General features: G+C 37.6%; 1 protein-coding gene across 1 annotated transcript; it reads right to left on the bottom strand.

Moving 5' to 3' along the window:
• Positions 1–146: 146 nt before the first annotated feature.
• On the bottom strand, positions 147–14072 carry dok1a (docking protein 1a). Its single transcript, XM_018700951.2, has 7 exons — positions 13935–14072; positions 13017–13095; positions 9872–10011; positions 9656–9766; positions 9383–9452; positions 4836–5008; positions 147–4651 (listed from the first exon to the last, which is right to left on the bottom strand). Exons 1-7 carry the CDS (start codon positions 13989–13991, stop codon positions 3701–3703), a joined length of 1581 nt encoding a protein of 526 aa, XP_018556467.1. The 5' UTR covers positions 13992–14072; the 3' UTR covers positions 147–3700.
• Positions 14073–16063: the final 1991 nt, after the last annotated feature.

The raw sequence follows: 16063 nt of genomic DNA, 5'->3' as shown, positions 1-16063 counted from the left end.
CATCTGAGGGTGAAGAGAAACTGAAGTGTGCCACAATGACTGCTGCTGCCTTGGTTAAGAGGGATACAAGGATCTAGTACTAATACTGGCAGGGATAAGACTATGGCAAAAGTACATCTGGAAATATCAACTTTTTCATTTTAGCAAAAAAAAAAAAAAAAAAAAAAAAAAAAAACCTGAGTCATCTTTACCAGGTGGTGTAACTGAGGTCTAAATGAAGCCAGATCTCCCAAAACCTAAGATTTACTGCTTAAAAAGCCACAAGAAGATCCTGGAAGAGAATGTGAGCTGCTTGCTCACCATTTGTGCAAAGCTCTTTGTTTACTTTCTAACCCACGTGTCTTTGTGAGGATAAATATGTGTATTGATCCACCTAATCCTGCGTCCTTATTGTTTACCCACTGACCACAGCTGAACATGGACACACTTTACCATTCCATGATCCTGACCACTGACATTTGTGACAGGATTGAGAAAACTGACCACATCAGCATAATAAAGCATGGATTCCAACAACATGAAGTCTGATTTCCAACCGTCTGTGAAAAACATTTGATCTTTTTGGCTGTGTTTGCAGTACAAAATCTCAGCTCTGTCTCTCAGCTCTTGTCCATCATGAACTGAACCGCAGACCTAAAAACTGATGATGTCAATCTCTGAACAAAGACTCATTTTTCAGATCCATGTTTTATGTCAGGTTCGACATTTTGGACGTAGGGAGTAACTTTTTCTGTTTCTCCATAATATTCTAGATTTTTTGTGCTTCATTCTGGTTGCTTAGTAGCAGGCGTTTATCTAATTCACTCCTCCATTTTTGTATATATCTGTGCCAACAGCCTGGGCAGACAGTGGCTTTTTTATTTGTAAAGACATAAATTTGCTTGCATATATAAATAAAACAAAATAATACACTTGTGCACTTGTTAATAGGAGAATATTTTGAGTTTGTGTCTTCATTTCACATTTCACACACTTTTCTAGTTGTAAAAATCTTTGCAAATCATTGTCAACATTTTATAGAAAAACTCTTACAGTTCTGACGAAAATATGATTATTGGAAAAGGGCAGTTTTAAATTGCAATAAAGTATATATGTCATGACCAGAGATGAGTTTATGAGGACCCAGAAACAGATCACTGATCACTGTAAGAATGGGAAAAGCTTTTCTTTTATTACAAAAATAAAAATGTGATGATGGGTTCCAAAGACTGAGAGGCAGAGGTCTGAGCTGGAGTATGACTTAAGTATTGTGGAAGCAGGCGGGCAGGAGAAAAAATGGGGACCTGAGGCACAGGAAAAGTCAAAGTCAGACACGAGCATCAAATTTTCAAAATTAATCGATTAAAAGCTAAGAGGCTGGAGCACGTCTACCGTACAGACAGACACAACAATCTGGCAATGAGTGAAGAGAAGGCCAGGGTAGGACAAAGCAGAGAGAGAGAGAGAAAGGACAACACACACAGGAAACACAAGGGAGGGGGAAGAATAGGGAAAACACAAGGAAGAGGGGAGACATAGTCAAGAACATGACAATAAACATGTATCACAAATATACATGTATCACAACAGAGCATCTACAACATAGTACAGGTGTAACAGTGGCCACCTGAACATTCACAGTAGAGTGAAATGCTACTATGAGGCCACATTCTTAAGGAAATTTATTGAAAAGTCAGAAATTCAGCATAATTCAGTCAGGATCTTGTACAGAGGCAGCCTACAATGTTTGCACTGTGAGCAGATTTCTGCAGTGCTGCCTGGCATAGGTCTAAATTAAGTTTAACAGCCCAGTTTGGTGGACAATGAAATCGATACATTTTCCTTAAAATAGTCAAAAAATTTGATTGTGAGTGAAATCGTAATAGTTAGTTAAACATGAATAATAAAAATGAAAATGTTCTGTTATTCTACCTATCTATGGACACAGCTGTGGCAAAAGTACATCTGGAAATATCTACTTTTTCATTCGAGCAAAACACTGACCACAGCTGAACATGGATTCACTTTGCCACATGTTCAACTCCTGTAATTCTAGAGACTCTCTCTAACTGTAGAGACTGTTGTCCATGAAAATCTCAGGAGATCAGCAGTTTCAGAATTAGTCAAACAAGCCCGTCTGGCAACAACAATCATTGAGTGATTGACTGATGTTTAATGTGAACATTAACTGAAGCTCTGACCTGTATCTGCATGATTTTATACATTACACTGCTGCGATATTATTGATTGATTTGAAAATTGCATAAATAAACAGGTGTACAAGTGTCCCTAATAAAGTGCGCAGCATGTACATTATATATATAGCAAATACATTAAATAATGTATCAGAACAAGACTGATTAGTCCCAGAGTTCTCCTTGTTTTGTGAGTAAAAAAGCTGAAATTAGAATAAATTCTTTGAAAAATAAATCTAAATATGTAGCTGGGTTTTAAGAATTCACCAGTTACAGTCCATATAGGCTATGTATTTTGAGAATGCCTAACCCATATGATGGATACAACTCAGATAACCCCCTCCCTGCCCTCCACCCCTGTATTTGTTCTTTCCTTTAACGCAATGTGCTAAAATCTCCTGCCTATTAGTACTGGCAACAGATCAGACTTCTTGCATGTGCTGATGTAACAGCACCACTGCATACATTCAGTAAGTATTCCTCCTTGCTACTTACAAAGCCACATCAAGCATCCTGCATTCACTAAGAAAATAGTTGGCTGGAAAATAAAACTTAGGCAATGGACTAATACTCACCTTACTTATTCAAAAGACGTAACTTTGAAAGAATTAAAGCAAAGGAAGCTGGATTTGGAAAATGTCAATATTCAGTGTATTTGAAATGTGTTTTAAAGGCAGATTGACACATAGTAACATCCACTGCAATGATGACAAAAATTCTCTTTAAGATATGTGCCAAAATATAAAATGTCTTACAATGAAAAATGGATTAACTGTACAACACTAAAAATGTCACTCAGTGGTAGAAACATGAAAGCCAATCCAGAGAAGATGAGAATTTGTCATCAACGGGCAACTCCAAAATGTTTTGTTATACACTGTCTTATATACACTTATTATACAAGACTTGAACTTGAACTCATCCATGTGAAATTATTCTGATCAATACATGATGAAGCTGTATGGTTAAAATTGAAATATATATTTATTTTAAAAGAGATATGTGTCACATGTGTTAGAAATGCAATCTACCATTTTCACATTAGAAAAACAACTAAATAAAAAAAAAGATCTGACATTTTTGTCACTTTTCCAAGACCAGTACAGACATGCCTTACCCTGATGTCCATTCAGACCCTTGTACCACCAAACTTCAACACATCCCATATACAACAGATACATGGCTGGACTACCCTGACAGGGGGGCTCAGAGACAAATGAGCTCCCACTCTTGGTGCAATTTGTACATTTTTAATATGGAATATTATCTGGCCCCAGGGTTCTGTGTGGTAATTTTAATAAACACAAATAACTGTAGCGACATGCAATATATGGGCACAGTGACAATAGAGGGTCACATATGAACCCCATTTTCTTTAGAAATAGGAAAAAATGTTTTTTACACAGATACAAAGTGCAGGAGAAATGCTAGCATTTACTGTTTCTCCTACACTTTCTATCTATAATTTTAAACAACAGAAAAATTGATGCCAGACCATACATAGATTTGGGATTGGTATTGAGTCACTAAATGACACCCAGATTTTCATAGATTACATCATCAAGAGATTTGTCCATGTCTTTTGTTCTGGTTGTATCGTCAGTGGCAGAGAAACAGGGAGCAGAGCAGGAAGGGGTGGTGTTAGAAGATGCAGAGGTACTAGATGATTTTGCTGTCTTGCAGATTTGAGCATAAAGGTGGGCAAATGGGTCGGATTTGGTTTCATTTTTATACGATGCCTCTTCTTTCTCATACATGGGCTCAGTATAAATAGGTTCATCATCTGCAAAACACTTTGTTTTTCCTTTACCCTGAATGGCAGCTTGTTTACTCAGGACTGGACTGATTTTGTCATACACCTCTGAATAGACCGAATCTGGGTGATCAATGTTAAAGCAGGGATGTGGAGAGAAGGGGTTATGGCGGGGAATAACAGATTCTCTTGAACTGGGGGGTTTTAGTGGAAGAACACTCGCAGGGTCTACATACAGAGCTGTGGACAGATGCTGTTCTGGGACAGATTGGATGCAGTCAGCTGGGTCAGCATATACAGCATCTGATTGGCCACCATGATGATGTCCAGAGGGGCTGTCATGTGTGGGGATCAGTGGGAGAGGCATGAGTGTGATGGGAACTGGCTGTGCTGATACACATTCTGACTGAACAACCAGTTCATCTTGAATATGTGCACTCTCTTCTAAAGCAGCACATTTCCTCTCCTCTGTCTTCAGGTTGTTCTCCAGAATGGCAGCCATAGTGGTCATATCAGGTATTTTGGGGAGAGGGGAATGAGCCTGTATGTTGGTTACAGCAACTTTCTCAGCCTCTTGGTTTTGATTACCCAAAGCAACAGATGAAGTCTTCTGTTTGATGGTAGTCTGGATCAGGGAGAATATTTTCTCAGCCTGCTGTGTCTCAAAGGTGAATGTTCCAGGACCAGATTCACAGCGCCTGCCTGCTTCAATGGTTAAAATCAGCTGGTGAGTAAACACAAAGAATGTAAATGTAAAAGAATGTAATTAACAATTCTATGAAAAGCAATACAATGCAACACTCTTGTAATAATTCCCACCCTTGTGAAACTTGTATAATTCAGTTTTGATTGACAATCTAATGCCAATTTATAGAAGCTGAGATTGTTTATAATATTGAAAAACTTACCTTATCTTTTCCATATCGTCTCAGCAGTTCATACGGCCATTCCCCAACAATGTTCTTCTTCTGTGTCTCTCGTAGCAGCAGTGCCTCTCGTCCGACCTGCAGCCAGTATGATCCCTGCAGACCAGAACGTGTTGCTGCATCCGTCCTCTGAACCACAACCCAGAACTCTGAGGCTGTAACAAAGGAAGAGAATATTCTCTTTAATCACAGTGTAAATAAAATAACCCACAGTTTGATAAAGGTGAACACAGTTTGATCCTATTAACTATTAAATAAAGTGACAACATAATTTTACAAAAGCATCCATAAAAGTAATTAATGAAAGAAAGAGTGGCCTGGGGGGACTGTGTTGAGCCATAAATGGTATAACAGTGGGGGTGTTACTCTATACTGTAAATAAACAATAGATAAAATGTATCGTAGTGTTCAACTTCATATGATGTATAATATCAACTGTGCACTCAGAGAACTTCAGATTACATTGAAGGTGCTTCAAGTAACCGTTCCATAGAATAAGGTCCCTGGAAGAACTTTCAACCTATAAGCTCCTGCAGGAACCAGTGACCACCAGCAAGAACTCCCCTTCAGCTCACAGCTGTCGGAGGAACCCTCTACAATGTGAAGTCATCGAGCACCATGAAGGTTTCCTAGAAGAACCCAGTTCCTAAAAGGGTTCTTTTTTAGAACCTTGTATTTTTCCAGGGATACTCAATGACCCCTTTTACTGAAGAAAGAACCGGAATAACTGAAGTTTCTATGCACTGCTGCTGCAGTGTCTTATTGATACACTGTTTAGTAAATAAACTAATGGTTTTATATATGGACACACACACACACACACCACCACACACCACACACACATATATATATATATATATATATATATATATATATTATATTATATATATATATACAGTGCTTAACAAATTTATTAGACCACCGGTCATATTTTAGAAATCTTTCAAAAACTTGTTTAAAACTAAAAATGTTATTGTTATTTATTTGGCAAATAACAAACTGAAACAACTAAAAAGTCATTTTCCACACATTATAACCAAAATATTTTGTATGGCCTCCTTGATAACAACTTGCATTCTTGTTGGCATTGTTCTTATGTACTTTTCGACAGTCTCTTTTGTTATTGAGTTCCAAATAGTTTCTAGCTGCTCCCACAGACTTGCTTTAGATGAAATTTTTGTACAATCAATCTTTGAATCGCTGGCTCACTGGGCAAGCATAACAATCAACCACTAAAACTATTTTTTTCTGTTCAGAAATGCAAGTAATTAACTATAATTTGACATCTTAATCAAGAAATAATAATGTACTTTACTATTTTTTCTGTTTTTTGATTAGATGATTGTATTGAATACCAAGCTGAAGTCAATGAATAGAAGCCTGGTATAACTGTCTGCTCCAGGTGGGTCAGAGTTGTGTGGAGGGCTGTGGCTATGGCATCCTCGGTTGATGTGTTTTTTTATATGCGAACATTGAACATGGGTGGGAGGAAAAGTGAGACTTCATGTTGGCAAAGAGCATCATCATGTTTTGCCTTTTAATGTAGACTTGTTTTATTGTTTTTCAGTTTCTCTTTTGATGTAAAACACTTACTGTTATGTATTTAACATTTGAATTAAAATATGCTAAAAAAAAAAAGTTATTATCAAAATAATTGTTTTAGAGATCAACGTAATAAGGTCAGTATTTTCAAGTATTTTTCGTGCATCTTACTGAGGCCTTTGTGGTTCCCAAACATAAATTATATTGAATAATCTGTTTATTGTTTGTGGATGAACTGACTCATAATTTTATCTATAAATTTTTTTTATCTATAAAATATTTCCTGATGAGCAGCCAAAAAAGGGTTTCATTTTCTAGTCATTATAAATTGATGTTTGATTGATTAATTATTAGAAGTTGTGAATCCAATGTATTTGTACTTAATAAAGAACTTAAATGAACTGTGTTAGCTATGAATGTGATGAGTGTGTCAGTAAAAATCATAAATTGCTTTTGAAATTTGAAATAATTTTACTGCTGCTTTTACAAATTGTTGTCTTCATTGTGTCTATTTATGTATTGTTTATTTATTGCTTATCTATTTTGTGAAATTTGTTAATTTTTTTAAGGCCTTTATAATGTTTATTATTAATCTGACACTGAATAAATTATTCTCATATTAAATTTGATTTGGTTTGAGGCACCAAAAGTGGTTCCAGACCATGAAAATGCAAAACTGGACAGGAACCATCTAGAGCTACACCAAGCGTCATTTGTCAGACGTCAGGTGTCTTAAAGAGACGCACAAGCTTAAAGACGTATAGCGAGGTTTTTACACCACAGAGAGACAGTACACCTGGAGTCACCTGAGAGAAAACCTGGTTTCTTTAGAAAGACTTAATGGTTTTTATTGTTTAATTTTTAAATGGTAAATGGTTTCTAGTCAGATTCAAAGCGCTTCACACTACAGATCACATTTTTAAGTATGTCACATTGCACCTTTTGTTTTTACTAATCTCTGCCTCATTCACTGTTCTGTTGTTATCCAGAATGTAAAAACACACAGCGGTTATTGGCATTTTAATACAGGGCTTTTACATGACAAGGTTTTTATGGTGTGAAGTATTTATGGTTTGTACATGAAAAAAAAGCATGTTAGAGTTTTCATCAGTGAGCAGTGGTGGGATTACGGTAAAATCAGATTTTTCTGTCAGCAATATACACACAATGTCACTAGGTGCATTACCAGATCTCTTCAAGACCTAGACATAGCAGAATTACACTGTCTTGTTAATTCCACATTAAATCAGGGACATGCTGAAGCCCTAAAAGTCAAAAAGGCTGTGTTAGCTAACCTGTTGGGCCGAGTTACTGTGTGCCCGGCAGATTGATGAGTGATAATCTCACTCTGATTACGCATTTTTTGGATCTCTCTGGCTCATTGGGTTTAGATTAGGGATGGGCATTTTGATTACTTTTTGAAGTCAATTAATCAAGCCAATATAATCAATTAGTCAGTCACGACATCATCATTAAGACGTGCCCTCCACCCAAACCAAAATAATAATATGTTGTCATGTCAAATCATGTTTTTTGCAGTGTAGTGTATTAACACTACATGGACTCCGTTGCGAGGCCCCTTTTGTTTTCGCTCGTTTTGTTATTGTTTTTTTTTTTCTCCTGCTGAATCAATTGCCTTTTTGAGGGCCTAAAGATGCTTAATTATAGACGAAACTTTGCAGACGCATCAGGCCTGACGAAAATCTTAATATTTTAGGGGCCTTGAACATGGGCGTGGCAAAATGGCTTGGTAGCGCCACCTAGACCCACATTTTTGAGCAGCCCCTGAAGCTTGTATTGAAAAATTGGAAAATTTGCACACATATGTAACATGCCAAGATGCACAAAAAAGTCTCTTGGAGCCATGTCCTAAACTAGGGATGCACCGATACCGATACCAGTATCGGGTATTGGGTCCGATACCCTGTTCCCTCTCCCTCTCTCTCTCTCTCTCTCTCTCTCTCTCTCTCTCTCTGTTTGTGGCTGCAGGCATGGCACTCACCTGCTCCTGTTGGAGGAGTTCTCCTACACACCCATTCACCATCTGCTAATCAGCGCAACTGTGTCCCACCCTGGCCTTCCCTTACTCATAGCCAGAACGTTCCATCTGTCACGGTAGATGCGCTCTGGCCTCTTAGCGTTTAGTCGGTTACACAAGGATCAACTTTTGACTAATCCTGTTTTTCCTGTGCCTCAGGTCCCCAGTTTTTCTCCTGCCCACCCACCTCCACAATACTCAAGTCAGACTCCAGCTCAGACCTTTGCCTCCCAGTCTTTGGAACCCATCAGCACATTTTCATTTTTGTAATAAAAACAGAACCTTTTCCCATTTTTACATTTGAGTCAGTGATCTGCCTCTGGGTCCTAGTAAACTCATCTCTGGTCATGACAGACCCCTGCCCATCTTTATCACAATAACTATCCAACTTTATTCCAAATAAAACAATAATCTCAACCACCTTTGTGTCTGTGCCTGTGTCTGCATTTGGGCCCAAAAACAAGCCAAGCCTCAACATATCCTTATCCCTTGTGGAGTGGCACAATGGAGCCATGCTTTTAAGATGTAGTGTGGTTTGTTTCTGTTTTGTTTCTGTCTTCTGTATGTACACTAGGATGCATCTGCACATGCACAGTGGTTGCTGCTGGTTTCACAATATCCCATGACTAGTTGGTAGCAGTGATGTTCTAAGAAAAGGGGCATTTAAGAAGAAGACTGCTAGAAAGAAAAGATGGTGTAAACACATTGTGGGCCACAAAGAAAGAAGTTGCTCAAAAATATCAAAATATCACATTCATAAAAGTACATTATTGAGCTCAGTTATTTTAACAGCAAAGACAGGAGATAGGTGTTATTGATGTTGTTACATTAACAGAGGGAAAACTGTTGGCAGTTGGATAAAAGAGGGCTGAGGAAATGATAAAACAGAAAAATATAAGAATGGTGGAAAAAAAAGATGAAGATAAAAGCATAGGAACAGGAGATTTACCCTCATCTCCTGAGGCATATATCTGATTCTCTTCCATATGAAGCTGATTAGAGCCTGAGTCACCTCCTCTCTGAGAAAGAGGAAAGCACAGTTAGTTATTAAATCAAATGAGAAAATAATGCCAGTAGACCACTGACCAGCTACAAAACAGACATGTAACCTATATTAGCCTGTTCTGCATGGAATAACAATGCTCAAGGTACTAACTGATTTTTATGACAATTATCAAGGTACTAACAGTTAGAAATTTAGGTAATTTCTGTTCTCTCTCACCTGAAACGTGCTGTGACTCAGCTTTTCTACCCAGTCCACACAGTCGTCTTTGAGTGCGGCAAACACCATTGTTCTGTCCTGTGTCTCCACACAAAATGCTGACATGTTCTCCTGCAAGCAGTACCAATGACAGCTTGTAGTATTTATTTCATTGCTTTCACTAATTTATGTCATCACTGATACACATAAAGGTTATAAATGACCAGACAAGCTCACCAAGGGACAGGCCTCAGCGTTTGGAGGGAGTCTGAGGACACTGATCAGCTCAGACAGTTGGACCACTTTCAGCTTTCTGTCCCCAAGAGGCTGGCGGTGTCTCCTGACCCCAGTGCCATGATCACCTCCTGCACCACCTCCTGGAGGATACATGACATACAGAGTCAGGCCTGTCAAGTTCAACTGCAAACAAATTAGGTGAGAGTTATTTGCCAAACTTACCACACACTCATACACTTTGCAATGTGTGACAAGCCAATTTCCAGCAGAGAAAATACTCTGTAAGACTATACAAACCCTCTGAGCGAGGAGAAACTGCAGGCAGCAACATGTTCCTGAATGCCGAATAGCCACAGATGGTGGCAGATGTGAGCAGAAGGTGTGAGTAGTATTTTGGCTGGATGAGAAATGATGGAAGAAGCTTTAAAAAGGTGTAATCCAAGCATTTTATACCAAGAAAACTCATACTGAATGTGTAAGTGGAGGCTGTAGCACTAAAGCTGTAAAAACACTAGAATAAATAATATCAATATCTTTACAGCTATGTTGTTTACAGGTGGTTAGGCATTGTTTTAGCTGATGTCACTGTGTGGCAGCATTGCAGGTTTACACATTACAGCAAACCATATAAACTTTTATGTCATTCAAAAAATATTACTGCTGAACATAAGTTGTTCAGAGATTATGTGTTCTAGGGAGAGACATACTTGCTGAGGCTGTGTAGTTGTATAGAAAACAGGGTTGCAAGTGTAGTACATTCATAGCCTGGTCCCAGGTATCTGAATCAATACCCACATCCCTATTTTTTAAGCAATTCCAATAGGATGATAAATATAACAAACAATTAAATATAACAAAGAATTTAAAAATGAAAGTTCAGTGTGATCATCAAGTGAGCATATGCCTGTAGTGCAAGAAATGTCAAAATAAAAAGATATTACACCATCTTGTGTATTTCTGTACTGTTACTAGATATTTATATTTTGTAATTAGTGAAACACATGTGTTTCAGCATATACAAAAGTGTGTTCTTTCAAAGAACTAGGCCTTGTATGGTTCTTTAAAGCAGAATCTGAAGTGAACACTGTAGTATGGTATACTTCAGTTTCTTTGTTCCAAAATGCTCATTGATACTGCTAAATGTATTTTGTAATTCTGAGGGCCAAAGGTCAACACAGATCTTTTGATTTTCAACTATGCAACTTGAAATAGTCATCCACTTTTACACTGCTACTTGGCAAACACAGGAAAATGCTTGTGAACTCTGTTCTGTGTTGAACTCTGACACACACACTACACTCAACTAAAGTTTAACAATACCACTATCATAGGAAAGAAGATTTGGACAGGCTAAATGTCACAGAAGATAAACTCTCATAAACAACACAGTTGTGGGAGTGTTTGGCTCTCAAAGGTCTGTCAGGTTTTACTGAGTCATGTTTATTTGTTGAATGTCATGCAATTTAGTTAACCCACTCTTTCTTTATTAATATTTGGTCTCCCAGGAAGTGATATGAAACACACTAAACATTTTGAGCAGCTAACCTTTGATAATCATACAACTTTGGGTCATGAAGAGCATTTAGGATTCAATAAGTATGTGACAAATATTTGGATGGTGTTTTTAATACCTTATTTTTAATTCAGCTGGGATTAACTTTACCAGGAAACCTACTTTAACAGATTCTATGCAATAGAATAGTATAGCAACCTTTATTAACCAAAAAGTGACCTATTCCCTGTTCTATTTAAATATTTATAGAGACCCCAAAGGTAAAATGATCAAGTAATCCACAATACAGTTTTGTTTTGCAGACTCCTCCTGTCCTATCCTATTAATAAAACTTGCAACCCTTTCTGCAGGTCCCAAGTTGGGAACAACATGGTGTTTTGTGCAACTTCTGTCTGATTTCTGCTATCAGTGATAACACTGACCTAACAAAGTCAATTGCAATATCACAAAAATTAATTCAAAAAACATGAGCAGTCAGACAATCAGACAGGTTGAAGGAATAAAGACAAAGGTGAACAGTAAATTTCACCCAAATTGTCCATTTTGTGCATTAATACAGTTTTCCTGGGAAATGAGGGATTACCAATATTTCTAATGAGCTAACTTTCACTTTTACCTCAAACAAGGGAGAGACAATGCTACGTAGCAGAGGCCAAGGTATGCTGAACTAGCAATTCCTACATGTTTTAGGTGCAGTTTTTCCGTTAATCTCCTTGCACTTTGCCTTATTTAATAGATTTAGTATTTAGTACCTATTTCAGGGTCTCCTACTGTACTGAGGCTTTAATGTTGTCCCTCCCTGTAAATCACTTTGGATAAACATATCTGCTGAATGAGTAAATGTAAATGTAGGTAAAATGCTCAATCAGCATTTCCCATAAGTCAGTTCAATAGAATCTTTCCTTAGACCCTCACCATCTAATGAAGGCCTACATCATTTAAACTGCATGCCCCCAGTTTGTTGCATAGGATTTCTGTTAAAACATGTAAAGTGTCATGCCCAACTTGAAATAGAGTATTCCTTTAAAACTTGCATGATCATCTGACCATTTGTTGTGGTGTATTTTGCTCCATTGGACTCAGCTATAATAACCATGTCACCATGTTCCCACATGTCAGTAATTAATTTGGTCAGTGCAATGTACGGCCAAAACCGAAGAAAAAAATGGAACTTGTCAGTCCCTTTACTGTGTAGTTTGTTTTGATTTCCTGTTTTATTCTTTTGGTTTTCCTTACTTCCTGTTTGTGTTCATTTTAGGTGTCTTGTCTTCCCCTGTGTATGATTGCCCCATTGATTTCACCTGTGTCTCGTTATCTCCTCCCCTCCTGTGTATATAAGCCTGTTTCCCCAGTGTGTCTTTGTCAGATTGTCTGTGTCCTAGTGTGTAGTTTTCCGGCGTTTTCCCTGTGATTAGTTCTTTGTGCTTTTGACCAAGTTTGTTTCTTGAGACCCGGTTTTTGCCTTGCGATTTTGTATTTCTGCCTGCCTTCACTTATTCTTGTGATTAAACTGCCTCACCTTATCCTACTGTCTCGGGTCTGCTCTGTGGATCCAGTTTTGTCTGTCTGACTCTGACAGAACTTTCCTTTGGACAAACAGCGATAGAAATAAATAGTGGAAGATTGCTGTACCTCCCAAATCCTGGATCTCCAGTCGACCCACTCCACTGCTACTAGGGGGAAACAGGGACAACCACACCGGCTTCCATTTCTGAAAAGAGAGAGATAGGTGGTTAATGAGACAACATTTAGAAACAAACTTATTGTTTTTAAGTTTTAGAGTGCTGTTAAGTAACAAATGTTAAAGGATGACAGTCAAATATTTAAACGTGCATATTATTACTCAAGGTAAATGTTTCTTGTAATGTATTTAAATTATGATGGGTTACAGCAAATTAATAGTAATTTGTAATGGACCCTTTGCATTCCAAACATGTCTATACCAGTTAGGTTATATGTGTGTTAGTTGATGTTAAATTACATTAACATTAAAGTTTAGAGACTGAATCAAATGTTCACTGTATTGATACCACACGAGTGCATTCTGACTGCAAGTACAGCACAGGAATGTGTAGTGTGGAAACTGTGTTGTGTTTCAACATGTTCACTTGTTCACTCCTGCTCTGGTATACACAGAAAGGTTGAGAGCTTTTTCAAAGCTATGGCTTATGTGTCATTCCCTCAGTAAACTGCCAAATCTGAATAAAACTGGGACAGCATAATACCTGTGTTAAATTCAACACACTAAATGTACAGCACAGAACCATATAGTGTTTTAAGGCATTATGACAGTATCTGTCTTAGTTACTTATTTACTATCTATGTAAAGTCAAGACAGTATTTCCATGAGGTTGATATAATTATGTTTGTTAAATAAAAAAAACACAAAATAATTACAATGCAGTGTAAGAAAACAAGGCTGTATGGTCAACCTCATATCATATCCTCGGCTTTAAAATGCTCACTAAAACAACTCACCGAAAAAAGAAAAAAAAAAAAAAAAAACTAAACTTAACAGCTCAATAGATCATATAATATCTCAGTACTCACTTTGCCAGCTTTGTGTGGTTGGAGGTAAACCTTCCCTGTTTTAGTGTTAAAGTCCATCTGGGAAGTAAATGCACTTCAGTACTGGTCTTTGGATTAAGAGAGGTATATGAGGTTTTCTTTCTTTCTCTTTTTCCTTTGGGTGGAGGCATGCCCACAGTGAGACATTCGTGAAATATGATCCTCACCTGATACACATGCACACATACAGATGTAGAGGTGCAGTCATGATTTCAAATCCATTCAGAACTAAATGCCTAATTATCATAATAAACAAACACTTGTTTTTGTGTTACTTAGTACAGTTGTTTCTGAGATTTGAAGACACTAAAGGTTTTTTGCTCAACCTCAACAAGCACTTGCAGTTCACAGAACAGAAATATAAACAACTTAGCCTATAATATGATATATAGTACAATACAAAATGAAGCTTCTCCTGATATTTTGTTCACATTCAGCTTTATAATCAGCAATACTCTGAGGATGAATTACCCCAAATGACACCAGACTATTAAACTGAATGGAGGAAAGGTCACTGCTAAATATAATGAGGATCCCAGTTTACATGCACAGTGACAAAATCTGCTGCCATATTCAAGCTTCACCAAGGATGCAAATTTTCTGTGCAAATTTCTGCTCAACAGCTGCTTATAAAAATATTACCTTGATGAAAATTTTAATTTTGAATCAAATTAATTTATGTTCTGTTGATTTGATTCTGTGGTTATTTTTTGCATTTCATGATGTTTGTCATTTTTGTTCCATCTTATTAGTAAACATGTATGGGAAGCAATATTATGAATAACACCTTATCATTACTTTGGGTATTATGTGATAATGTTTGTATGAGCTTAGCAAAAAGATGACTTCTGAATGATGATGATGATTATCCATTAGCTATACCATTTATCCTTTGAACATCACTGGGCAAGAGGTGGGGGTACACCCTGAACAGGTAACCAGTCTATCACAGGACTGACATTTAGAGACACATTTCACACACATTTTCATCTGTGGGCAATTTAAAATCACTAATTAACTTAACCCACATCTTGGACTGCGGGAGGAAGCTGAAGTACCTGGAGGAAACAGGCACAGGGAAAATATGCAAAAGCCACACAAGAAAAGCCTAGACCAAACTATGATTTGAACCCATCTTGATATTAGTGTGAACCATCACACTGCCCTATTATTATTATTTTTTGTTGTTGTTGTTGTTTTATGTTTTGGCATTTACTTACATTATCTTATGAATCTTATGCAAGATGCAGACCAAAACAACCACTTCGACCACTTCATACCTTATATTTGCCCACATTTCTGGCTGAGGAGGTGAAGGACAGGGGCTTTGAGATGACAGCTGTGATAGAATTTGTCTACTGACAAACCTTTCTCTGGGGAAATTTACTGTGGCCTGTAGTATTGACTGAAATAATCAACTGAATAGCATGAAGGCTATATATTTGTATCAGTCTCCACAAGGACATGTGCCCTCTCTCTCTCTCTCTTTCACAGCTTCATACTTAGGGTTAGTTAAGAAACCCTGGAGGTTATGAAAAAAATGCTACTCTTGAGACTGGTCATGCTTCAGTAAACAGCAATTACAGGAAAAAAAATCTGTAAATCTGTGCAATCTGGCCAATGGGGCCACACACACACACACACACACACACACATATATAACCACTTATAATGCAAGTCTGTTTATAAATAAAGTATGTAAATAAAGAGCTGATAGCATGTTCAGCTCAAGCAGCTGTGGAGGCGGCTAAAAGAATGGTGGAGGGGGAGACAGCACAGAGAAACCCACTGCAAAGCAGAGAAGTGTGTTAGTGAGAGGGGGAAGCATAACCTAGTTTTACATTTTACTGTCAGCTGGAAAATGGCCTAAATGAGGGTCATTCCTCCCTTACAAGGAAGGTCACCTCTATGGACCCATGTACACAATATGTGCATGAAGTCCCTGATGTTTGGTGTACAGTATGCATGCCTATTATATCACAGCTGTTTTTCTCTTCTGGGTTATGTTTCACAGAGACACCTGCACAGGGTTACAATGATGTGATGGAGATGAAAAAACATGTCAAAATAATGTAGAAAGATAATAAAAGCTGCACAGACCTACTATAGTA

Source organism: Lates calcarifer, linkage group LG5 (assembly GCF_001640805.2).
Source record: "Lates calcarifer isolate ASB-BC8 linkage group LG5, TLL_Latcal_v3, whole genome shotgun sequence".
NCBI lineage: Eukaryota > Metazoa > Chordata > Actinopteri > Centropomidae > Lates > Lates calcarifer.
The sequence above is the reverse complement of the archived record's forward strand: the minus strand, read 5'-3'. Positions and strand labels throughout refer to the sequence as shown.